The 23,427-nt window shown below is 39.0% G+C and overlaps 1 protein-coding gene across 8 annotated transcripts in view; it reads left to right on the top strand.

The window, feature by feature from the left end:
* The window catches only part of RAPGEF4 (Rap guanine nucleotide exchange factor 4), a 157,277-nt gene that overhangs the window by 92,048 nt on the left and 41,802 nt on the right, over positions 1 to 23,427 (top strand). For 7 of the 8 annotated variants that reach the window (XM_055718755.1, XM_055718753.1, XM_027810616.2 and 4 more), the window contains 7 exons: positions 9,026 to 9,079; positions 9,380 to 9,486; positions 11,358 to 11,479; positions 12,983 to 13,166; positions 19,416 to 19,500; positions 22,486 to 22,546; positions 23,288 to 23,364. In XM_055718755.1, coding sequence (XP_055574730.1) covers positions 9,026 to 9,079; positions 9,380 to 9,486; positions 11,358 to 11,479; positions 12,983 to 13,166; positions 19,416 to 19,500; positions 22,486 to 22,546; positions 23,288 to 23,364 — 690 coding nt within the window. The remainder of the gene's footprint in view (positions 1 to 9,025; positions 9,080 to 9,379; positions 9,487 to 11,357; positions 11,480 to 12,982; positions 13,167 to 19,415; positions 19,501 to 22,485; positions 22,547 to 23,287; positions 23,365 to 23,427) is intronic. The other variant, XM_055718754.1, reaches the window with a different exon arrangement.

The following is a 23,427-nucleotide window of genomic DNA, read 5'->3' as shown; positions in this document are numbered from 1 at the left end:
GTTGGATTGCGACTACAACACCTCGGCAGCCTATTCCAATGCTTGACAACCCTTTTGGTGAAGAAGGTTTTGCTAATATCCAACCTAAACCTCCCCCGGTGCAACTTGAGGCCATTTCCTCTTGTCCTATCACTTGTTACTTGGGGGAAGAGACAGACCCCCACCATGCTACAACCTCCTTTCAAATACTTGTAAACAGAGAGGGTGGGCTGTGTGTGAGTTCAATAGAAATCCCTAAAGCTAATTATATGCCTTTCTTTCATTGTTAAAAGCTCTCCTTCTCCTATGGGACACTATTGTGTAAGGTCTGTGGGAGGCTTATTGGAGGTAGGACAGAGATGATATAGAAAAGTACAAGGAAGAAAGGGATTCATACAAAGGTGAGCAAGGAAAATATTATAGACTGGATTTGGGAAGTAATTGCCTTCTGATGTGATCAAGAGTATTTTTTTCCCCTCATATCTTTCTCTTTCTCATTTTTAAAAGACTTTGGTTGGAAATTAACCTGTATTTCATCACTCTGTCCTGTCTTCTGTAAGAGGGTGGTGGCATGTCCAGACCAGTCTACACTGATTACAAACTGAAAATGTTTGATGTAGTTAGTATGTCATCGGTTACTTCCTCGAGTGTCACAAATAAGCAGCAGATCAGTTTTTGTGTGCTCTGCTAGTGTTCAGTTTGTTCAAGTACAAGCTTAAAAGCATAGAAAACAGCATCTAAGTTTTTTATTCCTTACAATTTTAGTACCACTAACTCCCTTATATTTTGCATTTAATTGCTGTTCTTTGGATTTTCTTTCTTACATGCAGTTTCCCAAATTTTCTGACCTATCCCCTAAATTAGGTTAAAAAACCAAATTTGATTGTTGAAATGTTTGCTTTTATCAGCATAGTAATTGTGAAAGTTAAAAAAAAAAACCAACAAAAAACAAGAACAAATGAAAAAAACCTTCATGACTGCTTTGGATTTGCAAAAAAATTTCAACATGTATATGTTTTATTTGTATTGGTAGATTAGGGGATTCTTGTCCAAGTTCTTTTCACTTGGAAGAGTGTCCACTTCTGCTCAGCTGCCTGCTGGCATGAAAAACCTTTGTATTTTTGGGACTAATTCAAATCAGACTTTTAAGCCTGTTAATGTAATGAGTATCTAAGGGCTTAATGTAAAGTTCTGCTGAGATCCTTTAATGACTGAAAGAGGATGGCCTGCTACGTTGTGCAAGGAAAATCTACCTCTTATAGAGTGTTGGCAACAGCCCTGTTTCTTGTAGGGTGTTTTTTTGTATCTTGCTTGAGGAAATCTACTGTGGGCATCAGAAACTCTTAAGAGTAAGTTGTTTTGCTAAGGTTGCTCAATGATTGAACTGATGATTCTGTTCCCTTAGCTTACAGATGGGAAGTAATTCAAACTACCTAAAATCATGTTTATTAATGCTGCTGTTTGGCATAGGGAAACGGATTTTGTGCCTGTATATTTAGGCTGTAACAGTGTCAATGACAATTCATTTATGCTTCCCCAAGGCAATAGTAGAAATAGTTGATGATCAAAGCAAAATTATGCCACCAGGTATTCAGGAAGATTCCATGTCAACATTCTTTATAACTGAATATGATACTACTGTTTTATAAACTTCACATTTTCACTTTGTCCTGGGATTCTGCCTTGACTTAAGAAGATAATAAGGGCAAAGACTGTTATGTATACATCCCAACCATGAGAAGTCCCTGTGGCAGAGAGTGTGTGCCAAGGTTTCTTGTGGACCATGCAGCCTGGGGGGCTGGTTAGAGGTCATGACTTGGGTTGTTTTCTGATGACAAGCATTGATCAGTGTATCAGCATGTTCTACATAGGGCTACTCCAGAGATCCAGCATAGGCTAACAGAGCACAGAAATTCCTACAATATTGGTTACATTTTCCTTCAAGTTTTGAGAAAAATAGTTTTCAAAGGACCTTTTAATGACAGGATCTTTGGCCAGCTGCTTCTCTGATGTTTTGCAGTAAGCTGCATTCACTAAGTATGTTGTCTTACCTGCAGCATCCTAGCAGAGATTGCTGCAGTCTGCATAGTCACATTCTCTCTCTGCAGATGGAAATAGGACCAATGGTACTGACTTCAGGATACTCTATCCAAGACTACTTTCCACCTGGAAATGCACTCCCACAGCTATACTGTATGCTCAGCTTTCTCTCTGCTATATGGTTATCCTGTAGCACTGGAAATACTGATTCATATTGGGAAAAATCATCTATACAAAGGCTCCTCATCTTTGGAGCTCTTATCTGTGCCTTTGGTCCGAAGTAGCTCAGATAGATGATGTATTACAAAAAAAGGCAACAGTTTGGAAACGGACATACAGATTTGAGAAAGAATCATAAAAGCAGAAGCAGGAGGTATTGTGTGGGAGGGCTGTGGGGACCTTTTCTAATTGTCAGCTGTATCTTACTGACTGGTTATACTTTCACCACTATTGTGGGAATGCTTTTTTGTATGTTTTATTTCCTCCCATGTGAACCAGTTAGGGCATTGATAGCCTTTCAGGAGATGTGTACAAGGATATTCAAGCATGTCTTTCATAAATGACAATCATCAGAAGTCATTTGGAATAGGTAAGAGCTAAAGATGCTCTGCTTCCTGAAATACACTTAAGAGAATCATCAGATGCTATGGGCCTGATTCAAAACCCATTGAGTCAGTTAGGGATTTACCAGTAATTTCAGTGGGATTTGGATTAGGCCCTAAATCACCAATGAGCAGTAAATACTGAGGATGTAAAACAAACAGATCTCTTAGTGATGTGGCTGTTGCTGCTGCCACCTTTCGACTTGTGTGGCTTTTGTCCTCTGTTTCTTCTGGATTCGCTGGCAGTCAGAGGAAAACAGATGTCACTTGCAATTCTTTTCAGTGCCCCAGTCGGAAATAAAGGGATCAACAGTAGTGCACAGGTTTAGCCGATCACCCTGGTAACCTCACATGCCATGCTTAACTCCAGTAAATACCAAAACTTGTTCTCTGTTCAGAGATGAGCTACACTGAGGTCATGGGAAAAACATGATTCATTGGCTTTTGTTTTATTTCATCTTAGTTCTTTGCAATACACATCTCCTACGTTAACATTTGAGAGTAGTAAGTTAGGTCCCCTCCATCGTTTCGTTCTATAGATCCAAACTGCTGTAGATCTAAAGCATTCATTCATATGTAAAGGCTCAGAAGAATCATCCCTTTACAGCTATTTAACAAGGGGAATAGAAAAATGTATTTTTATAAGAGGTGTTCTTGGATTTTATTTAGCAGATTCAAGTGACTTGACAAATGCAGACCTTGTCATTCATTATATTATTTCTTTTTTGGCATATGGCTTGCTCAGTGATGTAAGAAGCACAGAAATAAAGGCAGCCCTTGCCCTATAGTTTGAAATCTAAGGCCTATTTCTCTAGTGATTAAATGTGTGCATATAATTATACACATGAATAGTCCTATTTAAATCTATGGTATTGCTCTCATGCATAAATATTGGAATCTTCAAAGGAATAGAGTCTAAAGTTGTTACTTTACCTGGTTCACCCAGTTTAACTAGGGAGTTTTGTCATTGGCTTCATGAAGCATTTGTTTGAATGATACGAATGTGAATGCATAAATGTTCAGATATGGAGTTTGTCAATGTTAACGCTGAAAGCCATTTTATTATACTTTCTTATAATAATTTTCTGCTTCCCCCTACTAACACCTGCAGCCTTCCTTTCTCTACCCTCCAGACCCATATGCACCTTCTCCCCTACGGGGGCATCAGCATGTCATGTGCACTAGTTGGAAAAGGGCATGAAGTAGCTAAAGCTTCAAAATAATGCTGCTGTATTGCTTTATCTCACGCTGAAGGAGGGCTAAGAGCAGGTATGCTTGATACTGCTGTGGCCAGGAGATGGGTAATAATTTGTAAACTGCTCTAATTGGCTTGCATATTGGGCTGCTCACATGATAACTTTTCCCTTATTCAGAAGTTCTGAAAAATGTGGTTATCAAGTAGCTGTAGTCATACACCTCTGTGCAACATGTGTGTACTTAAGTCACATTAATTCTTCACAGATAGCATAATCTGTTAAGAAGGTAATCAAACATCTTCTCACTCTGCTTTTTTACAGGGTGAGTTAGTTCTAAGTCCTTTCTAAGCATCCCTTAATGGGAGAGCTGAAATTGTAGACTTACAAAACATTTCTTGGACTTCAGTCAAGTTGTGACTGTTATCCTAAGGTACGACCCTTTACAGAATCCTTTTTTTTCTGACGGGAAGTTGTTCCTGGATCACTGTATCTCTTATAAACTAACTGACGTTACATTTCTCCGCCTTTGAAGCATGACTGGCCTTTCTGTAGCAAACTCAGTCCAAGCCCTGTTGCATTGCAGCTCGTCGCTGGTGCAGCCAGAGTTCACTGCATTGGCTTTGAAAGGCTGTAACTTTGAGGGGACTCTCTGCTGGGCATGTCTTTTGGATGGCAACGACATTGTTCGTCAGTAGGAATGACTGCCTTTCTGTCTTGTAGACCAGGTTTGCTGCTCTGGGGCTTGTTCAGGCACCACCTTGTGGTTGAATTAATTTTAGACACCTAAGGGTGTCCTCAAAAATGGCATGGTGCCACATGGTGAGGCTAAAAGGTATTTCAGGAAAGCCTCTAGTCCACCTCTGAGCCACATGCACAATTCATGATCACTGTGTCACTTCTGACAGATACCTTAGGTATCCTCCCAAGCCTCCAAAGATGGAGGAACCACACCTCCCTGGCAATCTGTGACAGTATTCACTGGCCACACTGTTAGAAAAGCTTCACCGATGCCTAACCTGAACTTCTCTTACAGCAATTTAATCTCTTCCTGGTCTCTGCACGATGGACTAGGTCACTTCTTTCTTCTTTTCAAAGGCCTTTTAAATCCAAAGACTCTTACCACACTTTTGCTAAGACTTGATTTTTCCTTAGCTGAACAACTTCGATTATTTATGTTGTGCTTTCTGATTAGTCTTGTTGCTCTCCTCTAAATTCTGTCCAGTTGGTTTAGATGCTTGTGAGGTGGGCAGGTGAGACACACTGCTTTAGCTTAGATCTTACCAAGGCTGACTGAAGCAGAACTGCATTATGTATCTAATCTGTTACTACGTCTCAGTACAGTATTGGTTGCTTTCACACAAGTATGGCATTGCTTATTCAGTTCTGTTTAATACTATTATAAACCTTATTTCTTTTTTCTATGGAACTGTGCTAAGACACTTGTTCCCTACCCTGTCTTTATACAGCTGATTCTGCCGCTTCAGAAAAGTAGTCAGCACTACCTGTGTTGCATAACAGCATCACAATTTTTTCAGACCAATGTCAAAACTGTATCAAACTCTAAACTTATTCCCCAAATGTACATGCAGTCTCTCCAGTCCTGAATTCTCCTGCAGAACCAATCAATGTATGTTCTACTTCATCCTGTGTTAATATTTAATATTATCAGATGTGATATATTCTTGAGAATGCTGCTCAGGACAGACCTCTGGTATGACTGCCAGTTTGACTAAGCTTCACTGGTAATGGCTTTCAAAATACAGTTTTCTAGCTGACTTTGCGCCTGTTTTAAAAGAATTTAATCTGCCCTTTGCAGGAAAGAATATCTTATGAGACAGTGCCAAAGTTTTACTGAAGCAAAGGGTTGAAAATCTACTGTTTCTTCCCTAATTGATCAATGTTGCTGCCCGGTCACGGAAAGAAATGAGATGTGTGGCATGATTTGTTCTTGATTAATACATGTCACGTGATTCATCTCCCTGTTCTTTTCCAGGTGCTTACAAATGGACTTTTTTCTGGGCAGACAACTTAAGCTGACATTTTTCAGCTCCTCCTTTTCCCTTATTTCTGTCTTCAGCTGCCTTCCTTAGGCCCCAGGAGCTGTCAGAGGTGGCTGCTGACCACCTTTTAGTTTCTTCAAGCTACTCAAGTTTCCTGCATGAAATTCTACAAACCCAGCCAATCTGGAAATAGCTAATTTATGTAATCTTTTCTCAATCATTCTTTTGGTTTTTTCAGGCTGAGGTTTTACTCCTGTCATTCTACTACTTAGCCATGTGTCTGCCACTGATCTTTCTAATGAACACTGATAAAAAATAAATCAACTGCTTCTGGCCTTCTTGAATTGTCTGTCAATAGATTTCCTTCTGTTGAACAGTAGATCAATGCTTTTTATTTTCTTTGCTTTACTGCTAAAGTACTTGTGGAATATTTTTGTACCTCTTGACATTTCTTGGTAGATCTGTCTCATTTTATACCTTTGATTTTCTAATTCTGTCATTTGTTACTCAATTTATTTTTTTATACTTTCCTTTTGTAAACCCCCTAGTTTCTGCTTTCTGTGCATTTCCTTCTTGTATTTCAATGAAAAGCTCTTTCATTAGCTGAGCCTTTACTACACCTTCTAGCTCTGTGCTAGTATATATTGTATGTGTGGTTAGTATTGTTTCTTTAAGTAACTGCAAGCTCTCTTCAACTCTTTTTACCATACACTTGCTCCCCCATGACCTGCTCTAGGAATTTAGCTATCAGTATTCTGGTTTTATGGAATTTTTTTCTTCCTAGACCATTGTTTCCACTTTGATGTTCTTACTTCCTTCTGTAAAGTTCTGACACGGGACCATTTCATGATCACCTTCACCCAAGTTACATTCTGTCTTTGCACCTGATCCTTCTGTATTGGTCAGGATCAAATGTAGGTGAACAAGCCTTCCTGCTGCTTTCTGCAGATCTTGTGCTGCACCTTAGCTTTCACCTTGGGTTTTTTCTGTACTTTTGGGTTGAATCAGATTTCCTCTAAATGCTCTCTTTTCTTTTCTTTTTTTTTTTTTTATTAGGATGGGAGGTTTATTGACAAATCTTCATCTATATTAATTTTTTCCCCTACTACTTTTATGCATTTTTGTTGCAGCTTAACGAAAACTCTTAATGAACAAAAATGTGTATTCATTTTCACTAGTCTATTGCTGTAAAAGTTTCTTATGTTTTGTCTTACACATTGTATATCTCCTTTCAAGTGTATTCTTAACTAGAAATAAAATCTGGAAGCTAGTTTGAGTATATTGTGCTTTACTGATTTTAAAAAAATAATCTTTTAAGAGCATAGAATTTTAAAATTATTTTCATAGTGACTTAAATGCCAATTTAGCCAACCATTTAAGTATATATTTACCTTCAGTCTCATAGAGCTTGATGAGGACTTGAAATCCTTTAAAAAGAAATTGGAAGGAAAACTTATTACTACTCAGAGCGATATCTCTGACTTCATTGTTTATTTATATAGTTGTTTGAAACTGTTATTCAGTGGGTTTCTTTGCATTAGAGGCATCTTTCAAAAGATTATTGCTATTCATAGCATGCTTTAACTGCAAATGTAGACTGTCTAAATCATGTTCCACATAGTACCAGGAACCAAGAAACATTGAGAGATGTTCTACGGCTGTTCTGGTGGGACAGAAATATTTGTAATTTAAATGAGTCTTTGAAAAGTTGTTGACTTATCAATGAGAAAAATCAGGAATCCCAGTTTAATTGTATGGATTTGCCTTTTTAGAGACTTCTTGTAAGGTAGGAGTGGAAATGAAAAACCATTTGCATTACTTTCCATATACAGGCTTCTCCATTAAGATTATCTTATCTTTATTGATTTTTGTTATGTGCTTCCCTCATTCTCCCCTTCCTGTCTGACCTATAGTCTCCTGGTGCATTTGTAGCTCCTAGCACTATTTGATTACTACAAGGTCTTTATCACATCATTAAAGCCCTGTGGGAGCTAACAAACAGATGTCCAGCTTAAGAAAGCTGATACCCGTCAACCCAGCCGTACATGGCGTGTGTCTCACCACACACATACTTCTGACCCGGTGTCCTGCCCTTGCTGTGTGGATTAAGGGACCCGTGGCTGCCACGGGCCGAGGTGCAAGGTCTTGCCTTGGTGGGAAACCTCTGTGTTTGGCATGATCTGCCTTCTCGGCAAGCGCAGAATCCCAGCCAAATCCAGCCCTTGTGTCATGTCTCCTGGCATTTCTCACTAGAAGTAAATTTGGTCCATGCTGTTAACTACCAGTCCCAACAAAGCAAAACATCTTCTCATCATCCTGAGGTAGCAGCTGAACTGCTGAACAGTTTTGCTCTCCTTTGTCTCCATTTATACTGTCCTTTAACCCTTTACTTTCCTTTCTCCTCTGGGTTGTGCTATATGCTTCCTGTCTCCTTTCACGTGTTTATTACATGCCTGTTTTCCCACTTCTTTTATCCTCCTTCCCTGCTTCTCTCTTGTAGCCCCGATAGTCTTACCTTTCACTTTTCCCTTTGCAGAATCCAGTCACCGCCTTTACGTTTTGCTTTTTCCTTCACCAGCCCCTTTGTGAAAGTCCTTACCCAGGTCTCTGCGAGTGGCCTGCATGCTCTTGCATTTCAGAGGGTGGCTATAAGAGGGTTGCCAGCTAGGCCTCACGATAGTTTAGAAGAGACAGATAGTGGGGCCAGAGCTTTTCTTTATTGCGGTTTCTTGTGCTATGCTGTAAGGGAGAAGAGAGCTGAGCAGGAAAAGGTGCTGAAGGAGGAGAGATTTTCGGGGGGGGGGGGGGCTGAATGGCGGAGGCAGCCACCTGCAGAGGAATGCTTTCATGCCCATTGTGGGTCAAAACCAGCAAGCAGAAGAGCTAGCTATGCCTGCGTAGCTTCAGATCTGGTGTGATGTTTGGCCACTGCACACTTCATTAGTACTTCAGAAAGTTTAACACGCATTTGTTATTCATCTTCACATGTCATGTCACTGTTTGAATTTGCTGAGCTTTAAGAGCAAAGTTTATCTCCAGGATGTCTTCAGAGAGCTTTTTCTACTCGCGTGCCCTGGGCAGAACTTGGACTTACGTGTCATTCTTTGTTTTAACAGCTTCTTTGTTCAGTTTTTTATTTCAGTCTTTATTTTATTTTACCGTTCAACCTTTAAAAATGTATTTCATTTAATTTCATTTTATTTTTCAGACACCTCTTATTGAACCTCACATCCCACAACGTCCTACTAAAACCATTACACAGGTAATAGGACATAGGTGTGCTGTAGAGCCAGGCTGCTGCTAGACAAATGGAAATAACTCCTATTTCCAACATTGTGATGTGTATCAGCTGAAGTAAGGCTTTCTGTTAGATGTGATAAGTATATGAGGCTTAAAATCCTGAATAAATACTACATCGCTCTGCAAAAGTAAGCATCTGTGCAAGGACTTTTACCTTAGGGAAAAGAGAACTTGTGGGGTTTTTTTGCAGAAAGCAGTATAGAGATTGCAGAAAGTTTAAAATCTGTGTCTTGGTCCCTTTTTTTTCTCCATGATCACCAAGGTTCCTTCAGAAAAGATCCTCAGAGCTGGAAAGATTTTGCGGAATACAATTCTGTCCCGAGCACCTCACATGATAAGGGATCGTAAATACCATCTGAAGACTTACAGGTGTGTGAGCTGATTGTATAGAGGTCTCTGAATTTTTATGCCTGCCATCCTCTGATTTGTGATTTATGCCTTGCCATACTCGCAGGTCTCAAAAGGTCTGAAATTATTCTGTGATGCTATTTGAGTCTGGATGTTATGCAGTCTTTAATGGGCCTGGTAAATCTTTTCTCAAGTAATTTGACTGGAAATTGAGTCCATGATTGTGAACAGAGCGTTCACATTCAAAAACTCTTCCAAAGTTAATAGCATAGTTAGCTGGAATATTCTGTGCAATACCAAGTTAAAATGTAGATTCTGTTCTCTTTGTATAACAGTAAGAGATAATGGGAAAGTTCATTAATATATTACGTTACTGTACTGATTGCCACAGCAGTGTTGTTCAGCGTCGAGTTCTGAAAATTCAGCTGGTGAGAAACATTCCTTATGTAGGTTTTCTCCTCTATTTAAAATTATATTTGCTCAGTGTATTGCCAGGCTTTCTTATCTTCCTGCTGGTGGCAGCACTGCCTTGCTGAAATGAGATAACAATGGCACTTGTAGAATAGTAATATGACTTCAAAGAGTCAGAATCTATGTTGGCTTAAGAAACAATCAATTTGTTTTAGTCTCTACTGTTTAAATCAAGTATCTAATGCATTATTTAGAGTATATTTAAATAAAAATTGGTTTAAAATCTCTGAGTATGTCTTTTTCTAAATAGTCAATCAAAATGTTGGTGATCTGCTTTTGAGATAAGTGCATTGATTTTCCATATTTCAGTCCAAAATGTGTTTGGAGTTTGTGAGTTAATCTGAGAATATATCATGATATGCCATTGCTCATTGTTCCAGAAGAATAAAAGAGCATGTATGATAAATGAAGACCGGTGCTGGTCTTATCTTATCTTTTATCTTATACATAATTGGGAAAAACTCTTACTGTTCTCTCTTTGATTTTTTTTTAAATATGAAAGGCCAAAATTTAGATTGGGTCCAGGTGAGAGAAAGTTTTGTCATCAAAATGGGATTTTAATTGGAAGAGCATTATTTCAGCTCAATTTCAGCAATTTCAGTATTACCTATTTCCTTAGTCTCCGAAAGTGATGCATGAATTGTGAGCCACGAGAGCCTGTCTAGAAGGACTAGCCAGCTTCCTCTCTGTTCTGCGTGTGATCAGTTACAGATTTGTATGGGTTTGATCCCATTGCTTATTTGCTTCTGTTCTGCTGAGTATGACAAAAAATTTTTAGTTGACCATGTGGCTTTTTGGTTTTTTCCCCCCTCTTTGGGCATTCTCCAGACCTTGAGGCCTGTTGTTGTCTGCCTGTGGGTCATTCAGGAGCTGCGAGGTGACCAGCACCTACCATGACAGAGCCTCAGAAATGCTGTAGACAAACCAGTAGTCCCCAGATACAGTGTGGGCAGAGTTTGATTACAAATGGAGGAACACCCTCATAACACCCACTCTTCCCGTGGAGGCTGTTCTCATTGGCAAAGCTTTTACAGTGTTAGATGATTGTTTTAACACAGGATTCTGAAGAGCGTGAGGCTTTTGCTTTCCCATGGTATACGGAGAAGGTTTTCTTTGAAATCTAGGTTGGAGGTTATTGCACTGGTGCAACAGGTCTTATACCAGGTGCCACAGGCTCAATCTGATCCCCTGAACTTTGCATTTCCCAAAACACTTGTTATTCTGTTGAGGTGATCCTCTCAAAACTGAACACCTTCACTGGTATTTTAAGCATGTACGCATAGATGGTGGTATTGTGTTTTCCATAGCGAGATTTGACTAAGGTTAGACAGAGTTTAAGGTATCATTGTTCTTGGCAGACAGCGTGTGATCGCTCTCTGGCTAGCTGCCTTTTCATTTCTATCTATTCATTTGTCCTTCAGGCAGTGCTGTGTGGGGACGGAACTAGTTGACTGGATGATGCAGCAAAGTCCTTGTGTCCATTCACGAACCCAGGCTGTTGGCATGTGGCAAGTATTGCTGGAAGAAGGTGTTCTTAACCATGGTAAGATAGAGAAAATCAGCATCTTTACTAAAACATGGGCAACGTGTGACATCAGTGCCTCTCTAGATCTCTTTCATGAAAGACAAAGGGATCATGAGCCCAAAAGAAATGCTGCAGAACAGCTTGTTCATTCGTAAATGCAGGTGCAACACACAGACAGTATTCCATGAATCTTGCTACCAATATACCTTTTTAACTTATGAGAATATTGAAAAGTAAACAAACAATTTATAATGATAACTCTGATACTTAGGAGTACACTGACTTGTTCATATATTGCAAGAGCTGGATAGCACTCAGGCCAAAACCAAAAGATGTATTACCATACACAAAACTGATCTTCATCAAAGATCTGCAGCATTTGGAAGTGAATGTGAGCACTTGTACTCGGATCCATAATTTTGGAATGATTTTTAGTGGATTTGGAATGGTTCCCAAATTCAGCACTCCAAATATTCCAGTGCAGATATCTGGGATTTTGTTAGTTTTCTGACTGTATTTTACATTGATTTTCAGTTTTCATTTGGCAGGATTTACTCAGTAACAGGATATTATAGCCCTCAAAAGGGTAGCTTTCTAAAGCAATATTCATATTTGAAGCTGTGCATGTACAGTTTTATTAAATTCAAAAGAGCTCCTCTATTACAGTACACTTCCTTTTATCCTCTGTTGTGCTTCCCATATCCCAGAGAGGAATTTCCATGCTGAGAAGACAGATTGTTTCCACCGCTTCCTTACCCTAAGGGCTTTAGCTTTAATTCCTGCCAGATATTCCCTTGAACTCCGAGTTGCAAGCTGCATCATAGTATCCAACTCAACATCACTCTGACTTGCTTGGAAGACCAAGGGCTTGTCCTTTACCATATCATAGCCTCTTTTTAGATAAAGTTCTTCTCTTGGCTGTCTTTCAGTTCAGTTCTTCCACCACGACACAGGTCGATGAACTTGCCCCTGGGATTATATCCTGATGATGTACGTTTCTGGTACATCAGAAAGAGTTTAAATGCTTTTGTTACCTTTTAGCCCAATCTGAAACATGTAGGGTAAGGTGTTCGTGCTAGGGAACACCTCTTAGAAATTGATGATGTAACCATTTCCCCAGTGTGAATTATTTGCTTAAATAAAATGGTTTGAAACAAAACCAGATCTAATAAGAAAAAAACACACGCATGTATGTATACATGTATGCATGTTGTGTATATGCACACATACATATGTTGTAGAGAATAAGATCTGTCCCAGCTGAAACCGGGACACGCACAACACACATATATAGAAGCCTTTTAGAAAGCATTTGTAGTACACAATTTAAAAGTGTACCCTTCAAGCTACATAATTTGGATATATGTGAGAAATGAAGGTGTTTCATAATCTTGCAATTTCTCTGTAGCTTTCTTCCCTTCTTAACTAATAAAACTGTGATATATATGATGCTACACAAATTTCTACAAGGTTAAATTTAATGAGGAGAGCTTAGTGTCTCATATGTTGTGTTGTTCTCAGTGGACCAGGAACACCACTTTCAAGACAAATACTTGTTTTACCGATTTTTGGATGATGAGCGGGAAGATGCCCCTTTACCAACTGAGGAAGAGAAAAAGGAGTGTGATGAGGAGCTGCAGGATACTATGCTGCTTCTGTCTCAGATTGGGCCAGATGCTCACATGAGGATGATTCTTAGAAAACCGTAAGCACATTAATGAGTTAATATTATACATGAGCCTTCCTTGTGACATGGAAACAAGGTAAATCTACATTTATTGTCAGGCATCTTTTAGCCAGTTATTTCACTTCAGTGCCAGTTTGTTCGGTCTCTGAAGTTTTTAAGTCCGTATTAAGTCATTTCCAGTCCTTATTAATGCTTATAAGTTGAACTGTGTGTTGAGAATCACCATCAAAGGCTTTGAATGCCATCATACTCACCTTGAGGAAAATGCTACATTATGATTTTTTATCTTGTTTCTGAGCCTCCCCAAAAGTAAGTTGTAGGTAACAGAAGAGTCCTGCTCTGTTAACACTTTCTGTGTAGATGTGCCGTTCAATTAACTATGCTGCTTTCAGTTATTGTGAGTAGAGTGGTAGGGTGGCAGCAGGCACCTTTCAAGTACAATTGTCAGTGGCAGGCATTAATTAGATTTATTCTTGATAGAACTTAATTGAATTAAGACAGGCTGGACGTGGCCTGTTGCGGTTTGCTGGCAAGGTGTGAAATGTGGATCTGTGGGTTTATTTATCCATTTTTATTGTTATAAAATCAACACATGCTCTCTGTACCTAGGCCACAGAGGATATCTGCCTAACCTTTTCATAGCTATCAGATCATGTCCTTTCACACATCGGTGGGCTAACCATCCTTTCAACAATATATTCTGGTCACACTGAAAACTGCGCTAAAGGCCTTTTTTATAGGCAGCTTTATAGTGACTTCAAAGCAACCAGTATAAACTCTGTTTGACCCTCCATTGAAGGCAACCTCTTCATTATGCAGGTAGTGTTTAAGGGCCACTGAGGACACATTTTACTGCTAATTAAGCACACTGAGAGTAATGAATTACTTAAACTCATCTCACTGAAGATTTACTTGTAAGGGTCAAATCAAGAAAGATACATACACAAAGCAGGATTCTGCTCCTTTGAGGCCATTGGAAAAGTTTGTCTTTGCTGTACGATAGAAGTGGGCTCTGCCTACATGAGAAACTTTTTTATACTAAAAATGTTTTGAATCTGCTTAACACAAGTGCTTGCTCCTGTTCTATTCCTGTCTTTATCCTTCCCCCGCTCCTTTCTTGTCTCTGTGTTGTCTGTTTAGATTGTAAGCTCATTTAGATGGCATTTTTCCAAAACCTGATAAAAGCATCTAGTTTCAAAAGTGTCATCAGATACTTGTGCCTTTAAAAATAGGTATCACTGCCATGCAGCAATAGTTTTAAAAGTATAAATTCTCTTTCCTCTGTTTAATAGATGCCTAGTCAAACACAACCAAAGGATCACTCACTCCCTGTCACAGAAAATACATAGACAAATCAGACTGGGAGCATGGTGATTCCATAAACCCTTATGGTGTCAGGGAAGCGAGTGAGGTGTTTTCCCCTCACATAGACGTCCTGTGCATTCTCGACTGGGGAGCAGAAGGGTTTCCTGCACCCGTGAGCAGACACCTTTACCTCAGACTGACTGAGCAGGCTGGCTCTTGGAGAATTGCCCCCTTAGGTTATCCTGGGTTTTGGCTGCCTACTACGTTTGTTTTCCATCATAACTTTCAGAGCAGACAGTGTAAGTTTACCCTGGCAGGATCGATGTTGATTATCATCCACACTCCTTGCAGACAGCTGAAAGACTGGAATGATGCTGTGGAAAGTACTGCTTTCCCCTCTGTGTTGTCACTTGCATAGCATCATCTGAAAGAATATTCATAGGAGCTTTTTCATGCAATATAGTGAGGGGAAAGAGGTTTTCTCAAGACTGACAGCTATCTGACATCTTTCCCTATCCGTGTCCCTGAAAGTGCTTATTTTTGCTGCCCTTTGCTCATGGAAGCAAGCCTGTACTGCCAGGCACTGTATTATCTACCGTTCTAGTATTCAGTTTACATACGTTATGATTTTTTTAGTTGAAAATCCACCCTGGGCTGAGCTGTGCCAAAGCTGTTAAAATCTCCATGAATCCTCAGAGTCCTGCTAGTTTTGAGTAGACATGGTTACAGCTGCCAGAAGTTCAAGGAACTGTCAGGGCTTCAGAGATGGTGGCTCTAGCTGACCTGAACAGGACCCACAATTTTCAAACCAACACAGCTGCATTTTATAATAGTCACCATTTCCAGAGAGGTTGCAGAACTCAGATAATTACCCTGAAAGAAATAAGACAATATTCTTTGATGAGAAGATTACTTTGAGAATTTGATTGTATAATGAAGCTGTTGCTTTGAAAGGTACTTTCTATTGTTCAAAATCTGAAAATCTCTAGCAAAAAGTGTCACTTGTTTTGACAGCAGACTTAAAAAATTCTCTGTTTATTACATTAACTGCAGCATTTTAACTGTCAAACTGTGAAAGAATGTTCTATAGTTTAAAAAACAGAATAGAGCTCAGGGAAATTTTTGGCAGGCTCTTGTTGCTATTGGGTGTTTTTTTTTTCTTTGGAAACACATACACTGAATGTGAAAATAGCTTTTTGTGAAGTAGCAAACAGCTCTCTGCTCCTTTTAATGCCTGGAGCGCAGTGCAGACCTTGAACAAGTCCCTAGAAAAATTATTATAGAATTAACACAGCTCTTCCTTACAAGTATTTCTGTCCTTCAGTATGAAAATACATCATGAAAACATTTTAATAGATATTTTTATTTGATTTTAATGGTGTTCAGATATAGGTAACTTGATGGTAAACCCTAATTAAATAGGTTGCTATAATACATAGCTAAACATAATAACAGGAGTCTTTAAAGGGAGAATGATATTCATCAGACAACAGTATTTAACTCAGACGATATTATGGATTATATTCTTTTTTTTAATACTCTAGGCTACAGTAAGTTAGCAGTATGACTGAAATAATAAATCTGTGTTATATATTCTTGGTGACTTCACTCAGCAAATTTTTTTCACAGTACAAAGACTGATATTACATGTGACCAGTAATCAAATTTTAGTGTCATTTGCAGAAGTAAGCTGGACAGGATGCTAGGGAGAGGAAGTGAAAACAAATCTAAACATGGCGAACAGCACAAAATACATACATAATCAAATAACAGTTATTGCTAAGAATCTATAGCTTTTTGAAGGTCTTGTAAAAATTAAGCAAGATATATTTATTCTCTTGTTCTTAAATTTTTTTATTTAAATATTCTACCCAGCTGTTAATGGTAAGAACCACACTGGATTTCTCCATAAAGACTGTATTAAGTTCCATAGTCCTTGATGGAGTTTCCTGCCAACAACATTTAATAAACCAAGTGTTATTCCTGGGACAGGAAATACAAATTATTTTTCCACATATCAGTTCACTTACATTGATGGGTACTATATGTGGTAAATGGTATTTATAGAGTTAATCAAGGAGCAGTGATTCAAGTACAAAGATTCTGTAATTAGCTTCCATGCTAGAGTAAGTGACCATGCATTCACTTTATCACTTTCACACTCAGAGGCAGGTAGTGGGTAAAATTATTAATGTCTCCTATATATTCTTTGTGGTACTTGAAAACAAAATTTGTATTCCGGAAATATATGCTTATTTGACATATAATCACAATGTCATGGGGTCTCTGATCTTTTGGCTTGTTCTTATTATTTGAGAATTTTCTGTTTAGCTGTGTAATAAAAATAATCAATAATATTGCTTGTATGTACATGGTTTGTCAATGGCAAAGTGCTATGTTATTGTCAACATCCTAGTCACAGAGAAGCTCAATGTCTCTGACCTTGATAAATTCTCCAAACACTGAACAGTTTTTATTGATCACTTAATATCACCTGAGTTCTGCTGTTCATTAATGTGTAGCCTCATTCTCTACCTATTCCATTTATTATCCTGTCTCTAACCAGCTATTGCTGTTAGAGTGTGTCCCCTGCAGAAACTAGGTCTTTACACAGCAGGATCCTAGAAATCAACATCAGTGGGTCACCACACAGGTTTTACGGAAGCAGTGATGCCTAATATCTCTCCATGTGACATCTGCAGGCACGGTAGTAAAGACTGGGTACGTCCACTATAGATCATCTCTCCTCCCAATGTGCTAACACAGGAGGCAAGTGAACATACCAAAAGAAGAGTGTACCCTTTTGTCTTGATAGAATTTGACGTATTAAGACATGATCCTTTTTATTTTAATTTCATGTAGAAATTTGTTAATTTTTTACACTGTTTTCCGTTTTCCAAAACATGCTGGCTTTGCAAGCATGTAATAGAGTTAATTTTTTTACTTGCTATGGGAAGTATTATTTGTTAAAATCCTTACCTTGTGTTTCTTAAATCTCCAGTGAAAGGTAGCCAGTGCTGGCTTAGCTTTATTCTGCACTTAATTAAGCTGCTACTGCCCCACATAAATCACTAGGAATGGCAGCCTTATAATTTCAAGCCAAATTTAGAAATAGTAAAGAGTTTTTTGAGTCACTAGAGGGCACAGCAGTACCAAACCACTTTCTGTTTCTCCCTTAACTGTATGAGAAAAGAATAGTTTCATCGAATTTTTATTTTTTTTCTAAATTGGATTTTAATTTGGGGAATAATAAATGCATGTCATTGGTAAGTGAAGAATGGATGAAAAGTACAGCTTGCTTAGCAGAGATGTTGGTTGTCCTTATGTTTTCTATGACTTCTTCAGTACTTCTGAAAATCTCCGTCAAGCTTCTTCTGTAAGAAGATGCAATATAACTGCAGAGTGGCATGATTGCTGGGTGCTTTCTCTACCTCACACATGATTAGGTGATTAGGCAGAAAACCTACAGAGCACTATATTTCTTTATATGACTTCCCTGATTCTCTAGATACTAGAATGTCCTGTAATGTTGACATTTTAGGAGGAAAACTTCTGTCAGAAAGGTTCATTGCAACATTTTTTTAGGACTGTCCAAAGATTCAACTGTGCTGTTAATTCTTTTGACACCACATGTTGCAGACAGCAGGATTTGGAACTGTGCACTAGCCTGCTCTTAATGTTGGCATGGAAACCTTCTCCTTTGAAACTCCTGCCCCTGGACTGGACTTCCTGTACCCCATTTCCTCATATCTTAAATGTATCCTTTCTCCCTGCTTATGACTAGATTGCTCTTTTCTTCTGTTCTTGGCCCATGGATTTAATTATTTATATTATTCTTTTCACAAATGTAAACCACATTGTTTGAAAGGACTTAGTCCTATAAAAGTAACTTGGGATAATGCTTTAAAGGATTTTTTTTCCTCTGTGTGTGTGTACGTAACTCCAATGCACTGCCTGAAATTATATCACAGGAGAATTTGTCCTTTTAGAAAGTAGGATTGTATTAGACACTTCAACCGAAGAGGATCTTGTCTGTGGGCAAAAGATCAGGAGTTACTCAAGCTCCTACAAATCCTTCTCATAGGTACCGTTTATTAGATCCTCCAAAGCATCTCTGGCACATGGTAGTCCTCAGAGTATTTATGTCCTTTTTTAGCAATCAGAAATTTTTGCAGTGCATAGACTACAAAAATGCAATTATTGCAGTCACAGTGAAATGTATAAATTCCTCATTCCTTGTTGTGCTATAGGATTATTCCTTCATCAATGTATGCTTTTTATTAATGGCAGCTTCTTGTATTTTTCAGTGAGAGAAGTTGAAACTACTGAGTGGTTCTGATTTACCTTTGTGGCTAAACAACAGCACTCAGCATTAACTCTGCAGCAGTCATTTACTGTCCTCCAAGATGCACTGCTGCCTCTCCCAATTTGTTCAGCAGAAATGCACGCACTCCTTTATAAACCACTACTCTCCCAATTTGTTCAGCAGAAATGCACGCACTCCTTTATAAACCACTACTCTCCCAATTTGTTCAGCAGAAATGCACGCACTCCTTTATAAACCACTACTACGGTCTGTTTGCTACAACTAATTAGCGGCACATGCAAAGAAGAGTGCAGGTCCCACACTCAGGAGTCCTTTTGAAAGGAACAGATCTTTATGTACCATTTCTGATTTATCTGACCATTTTACATATAGAACACTTGATTTCATCTGGAAAGCTGCCTAATCAGGATCTCTCTAAAGTGGTTGCCATGGCTGCTGCTCGGTGTCATTCAGGTGGTTTCGTAGTGCTTCCATCCTTTGTGTGTTTCAGTCCTCCGGCCAGAACCATTGTTTAGTCCCTGTTTATTGACAATGTACCCTTCATTAGACAGTACAACAGCATTTTGTGTTGTTTTGTACTTCTCTGATTTTGGGCATTTATTGCATTTTGCTGTCCTTTTATCTTCTCTGTATAGGCCTGGACAGAGAACTGTAGATGACTTAGAATTTATATATGAGGAACTTCTTCACATTAAGGCCTTATCTCATCTTTCTACCACAGTAAGTATTCTTAAAAATATAACTCATTGCCAAAAGGGACGTTGAATTTTGGCTTCTGATGCTTTACTAGAATTGGAGTGCCTATAACCCTTTCCATTTATACTTGCCATGCAAAGAAGTTATTTCCACCTGTGAGGACTGCCCAAGCACTATGCAGATTTAGGTTGTCTTTTGGATTTCAGATATAATTCTTTTCATGTTTCTGCACAGCTGCTACCTCGCCCACTTGGCACAGATGCTCCCATCTGGGTCCATATCTGAGTTTAAATTAAGATGCATGCAATCTGACCTGACACCTGGGAATGTGGTGCTCCTGAATTTTGCAGAATAGATGTCTGATTTCTGAACTGTAAGAAGTCTTGGCTTGGACCAGTTAGGAGGGGGAATTACACAGTGCAGAAAGGTGTACAGTGTAATGCTGGCTGGTTAGTTTGGTCGTTGAGTGAAGGAAGCCTCATCAGACACCTTCTCTCTGAGTGGGCAAGAGCAATGTAGAGAACCAAGAATAGATGAAATGGAGAAAATGCCTTGGAGGAGAGAAGGTAAATGTTTAAAGTCTCACCATCACTGACACACTGTGTAGGTAACTGAAGCAAGCTAAATAGCCCTTGGTAGCAGCAAGATGCGGGTGCTTTCAGAAAAAGGAAGCCAGTCAGAAAGTAGATTTATGTTTGGCAATAGCTCCTTTGGAAGCTCTTGATATTTTCAGTAATTCTCAGCTAACTTGGACAGATGCAGCTAATAATGAAGCTACAGAAGTATTACAGAAAGATAGTGCGCCGTGCAAACATACAACACCTGAGCAATGTTTTTTGAAAAGACTATGTATCCAGATTTAGTAACTGAGCTAAGAGGGAACAGCTAGACAAAATCCTTAAGCATCTCCGGGATGCAGAAAGTATTTAAAGAAAGACTTCTGTAACATCCAGAAATCACACTTTTCAAATCAAACAAAAGAAACTACCCAAGGTAGAGAGATACTGAGAGGGTGTGGGAAACACTCAATACTACAGACATAACCCAGAACAAAAAACCTGAAACATGGAATGTTTCCAGCTCAGAAGAAATTCAGACTTAGTCAGAATCCACAGCAGATAGCATATAGAACAAAAATGGCAAATGATACAAACTGCAAGAAGTACTTGGCATTTTGAAGAAGTGCAATTAATTCTATGTTTAGTAGGAATTTGGAAATGCCAGCATATTACATGCAGCATGAACTAAAGCAGAAGACAGAAACCATGACTAGTCTAGAGGAAGCCTTCAGAGGAGCAACAAACAGCATTGCTTCTATGAACCATAAGATTAATGGTCAATCAACTTGGAAGCAAATGGAATGTATATTCATTTTAAGCAAGCTGTAATTCCTAAAGTATTAAGTTTTCTAGATATGCCACAAGCAGCGGGAAGTAAAATGGATAAAACTCAAGTCACATGGTGGTGAACCCTGCTAGAGAAGCCTGTGAAGTTAATATATGAATGAAAAACAATTACATAATACAGTGTTAAAAACGAAATTCTTGGCTTCATCAAGAGGATTCATACACTGAAGAGGCAAATGACTGAAACAACTGTGAAGACATCTCAGGACGTACAAGGACAGGAACGCTCTTAATGGGGCTGTGTTTCCAATACTCATGAAAGCATCATTGCCTTCAGGCAGAGGCTATAAAAGAGCTCGGTGAGCTAATAGTTATAGAAATCACAGACCTTTGGGTGCATTCACTGCTGGTGTATTAAAAAAATCTGTCCAAACACCTCTGTTTATCCCTCTTCTCCAGACTGCAACAAAGATTGCTTTGTACTGGCTGTCAGGAAGGAGTTCTGGGAGAGGTGGCTGGTCTGGTATGTTTATGCTTGGTGCCTGAGTAAAGGTTTGGTGGGTGCCCTTAGGACATCAGAGCCTAAGTTTGTCCACCGATCTTAGGAGATACCTCCACCAGACTCTCATCTGGATTGTGTCCAGAATTTGAGAGTTCCACCCCAAGTTTCTTCTTCATGGCTTAAATTTTTTTTTCAATTTAAACAGTTGGGAGAATAGTGTGAAAACATTGCTCTAAATATATGTTGGAGCCAGCTTTTGATGGTTAAGTTACACGGTAGTACCTCTGTCACCAGCTGACATTCTCTGAAAACAGGAATCCCACTACTTGGAAATCAGCCTCCAGGTCCTTGGAGACTTGCAGCTGTATGAAGAGAAACAGAAGGCACACAGGAAAAATCAGGATAATATGAGGTTCCCAGTGCTGCTACTATTTTGTGCAAGTAACACTAACAGTGTTTGCAGTGAGAAAAAGCAGTTGCGAACAGTGGCTCACTAGAGGTAGCTGCCCAGTCAGTCATAAGAGCTAATCACACCAGAGCAATCCAAACCCAGTGAGGAGCGGGCTGACACCAAGCCCAGTGTCACATTCTCTGGTTCCTGGATGAGGTAGTGAGCTGGCCGCTTTGCCCGGGAAGCTGTCAGGCAGAGAGGGGCCTCAGCAGGTCCAGATGGCTGTGCCTCACAGCTCAACACAGCAGAAGTGGCCAGGCTTGTGTCAGTAAGGGGAAGGATACCAATTTCTCAGGGAAGAGCAGGAGTCCTGCAGAGCCCTATGAAGTAATTGACAATTGCTACCTGTCTTCTGTGATAGATTAACTATTGCTGTTTGAAATTTTCCATCATGTTAATGTTAATGTTAATTGTTAATGATGGTTTCATGTGTGTGTGTAAGAAGAAAGATGTGGAGACCTGGATCTTAAAGATGCCCTTGTCTGAGCTATTTGGAACCAGGAAATGTGGAGGTTTATGTTCTGTCAAGCAGATCAGTAGGAAACAGGACATCAAATGAAGCAGCCCATTGTCTGGCTGTGTGACTCTGAATGAGTGCTGGACGATGCAGAGGGAAGGAAAGCAGTAACTGGGGTATATTATGTGACTTCCTCTCATCAGGAAGAATAAGATATATACAAAACCTATAATTTCTCTCTCTTTATTTTAAGGTAAAGCGAGAATTGGCAGGTGTCCTCATTTTTGAGTCGCATCCCAAAGCAGGAACGGTCTGTAAGTAAATGGAGTCCTGTCAGATCTTTCTCATCTGTGGTATGAACATTTAAATTCTTAATGTTTAAATTACAAGAGCAAAACTGGAATGCGCTCTTCAAACTTGAGTGGCCTTCAGTGTTTAAAACCTGATGTAATAGGTGTTGGCTTAGTCTGTTGCCAATTGTAGGAACAGTACCAAAATTAATTCTATATTCTTGGTTGGATGTATGTATCACTGACAGTTTGGGCATGCTTTTATCTAGAATTTTGGGTTGGACCAGTCTTTATTTAAATTGCATTTTAATGTTACCCCTGTATTAAAAAAGAAAATGCTGCACAAAATAAAGGATATAAAATGTTAGTTTACTCAGATGTGTTTATACTAAGAAGTTTTGCCAAATGAATGTCAAATTCACAGCGACTAGAGAACTGGGTTAGAGCACGGTGCTACTGGTGGGATCCAAATCTGTGTGCTGAGTAGTAGTTGATAACCTGACAGGTATCGATAGTTGTTACAATTGTCACGGAAAACAAAAGCAACTTTCACATCCATGTAATGAAATGGCTACTATATGAGTGTGGGGTTTTTTTCTAAAATCTGAAGGCAATTGCTTTTAAAATCATAGTGTGCCCTTTTTAAATGTAGACATTAGTATGATTGCAGTACAGTTACCTTAGATTTTATTGAGTGCAGAATCTGGCCCATTTATATTTTGAATAACTATATTCTCACTGTAACATCTTTTCTCTCTCTTGTAGTATTTAATCAGGGAGAAGAAGGCACTTCTTGGTACATTATCCTAAAGGGATCCGTAAACGTAGTCATTTATGGCAAGGTATTTTTTTCAGAAGCCTTTGTATATAATTCTTGTTATTAAAATGTTAAGAGTAAACTGAAG

This window comes from Falco cherrug, chromosome 8 (genome assembly GCF_023634085.1).
Source record: "Falco cherrug isolate bFalChe1 chromosome 8, bFalChe1.pri, whole genome shotgun sequence".
Taxonomy (NCBI): domain Eukaryota; kingdom Metazoa; phylum Chordata; class Aves; order Falconiformes; family Falconidae; genus Falco; species Falco cherrug.
The sequence above is the reverse complement of the archived record's forward strand: the minus strand, read 5'-3'. Positions and strand labels throughout refer to the sequence as shown.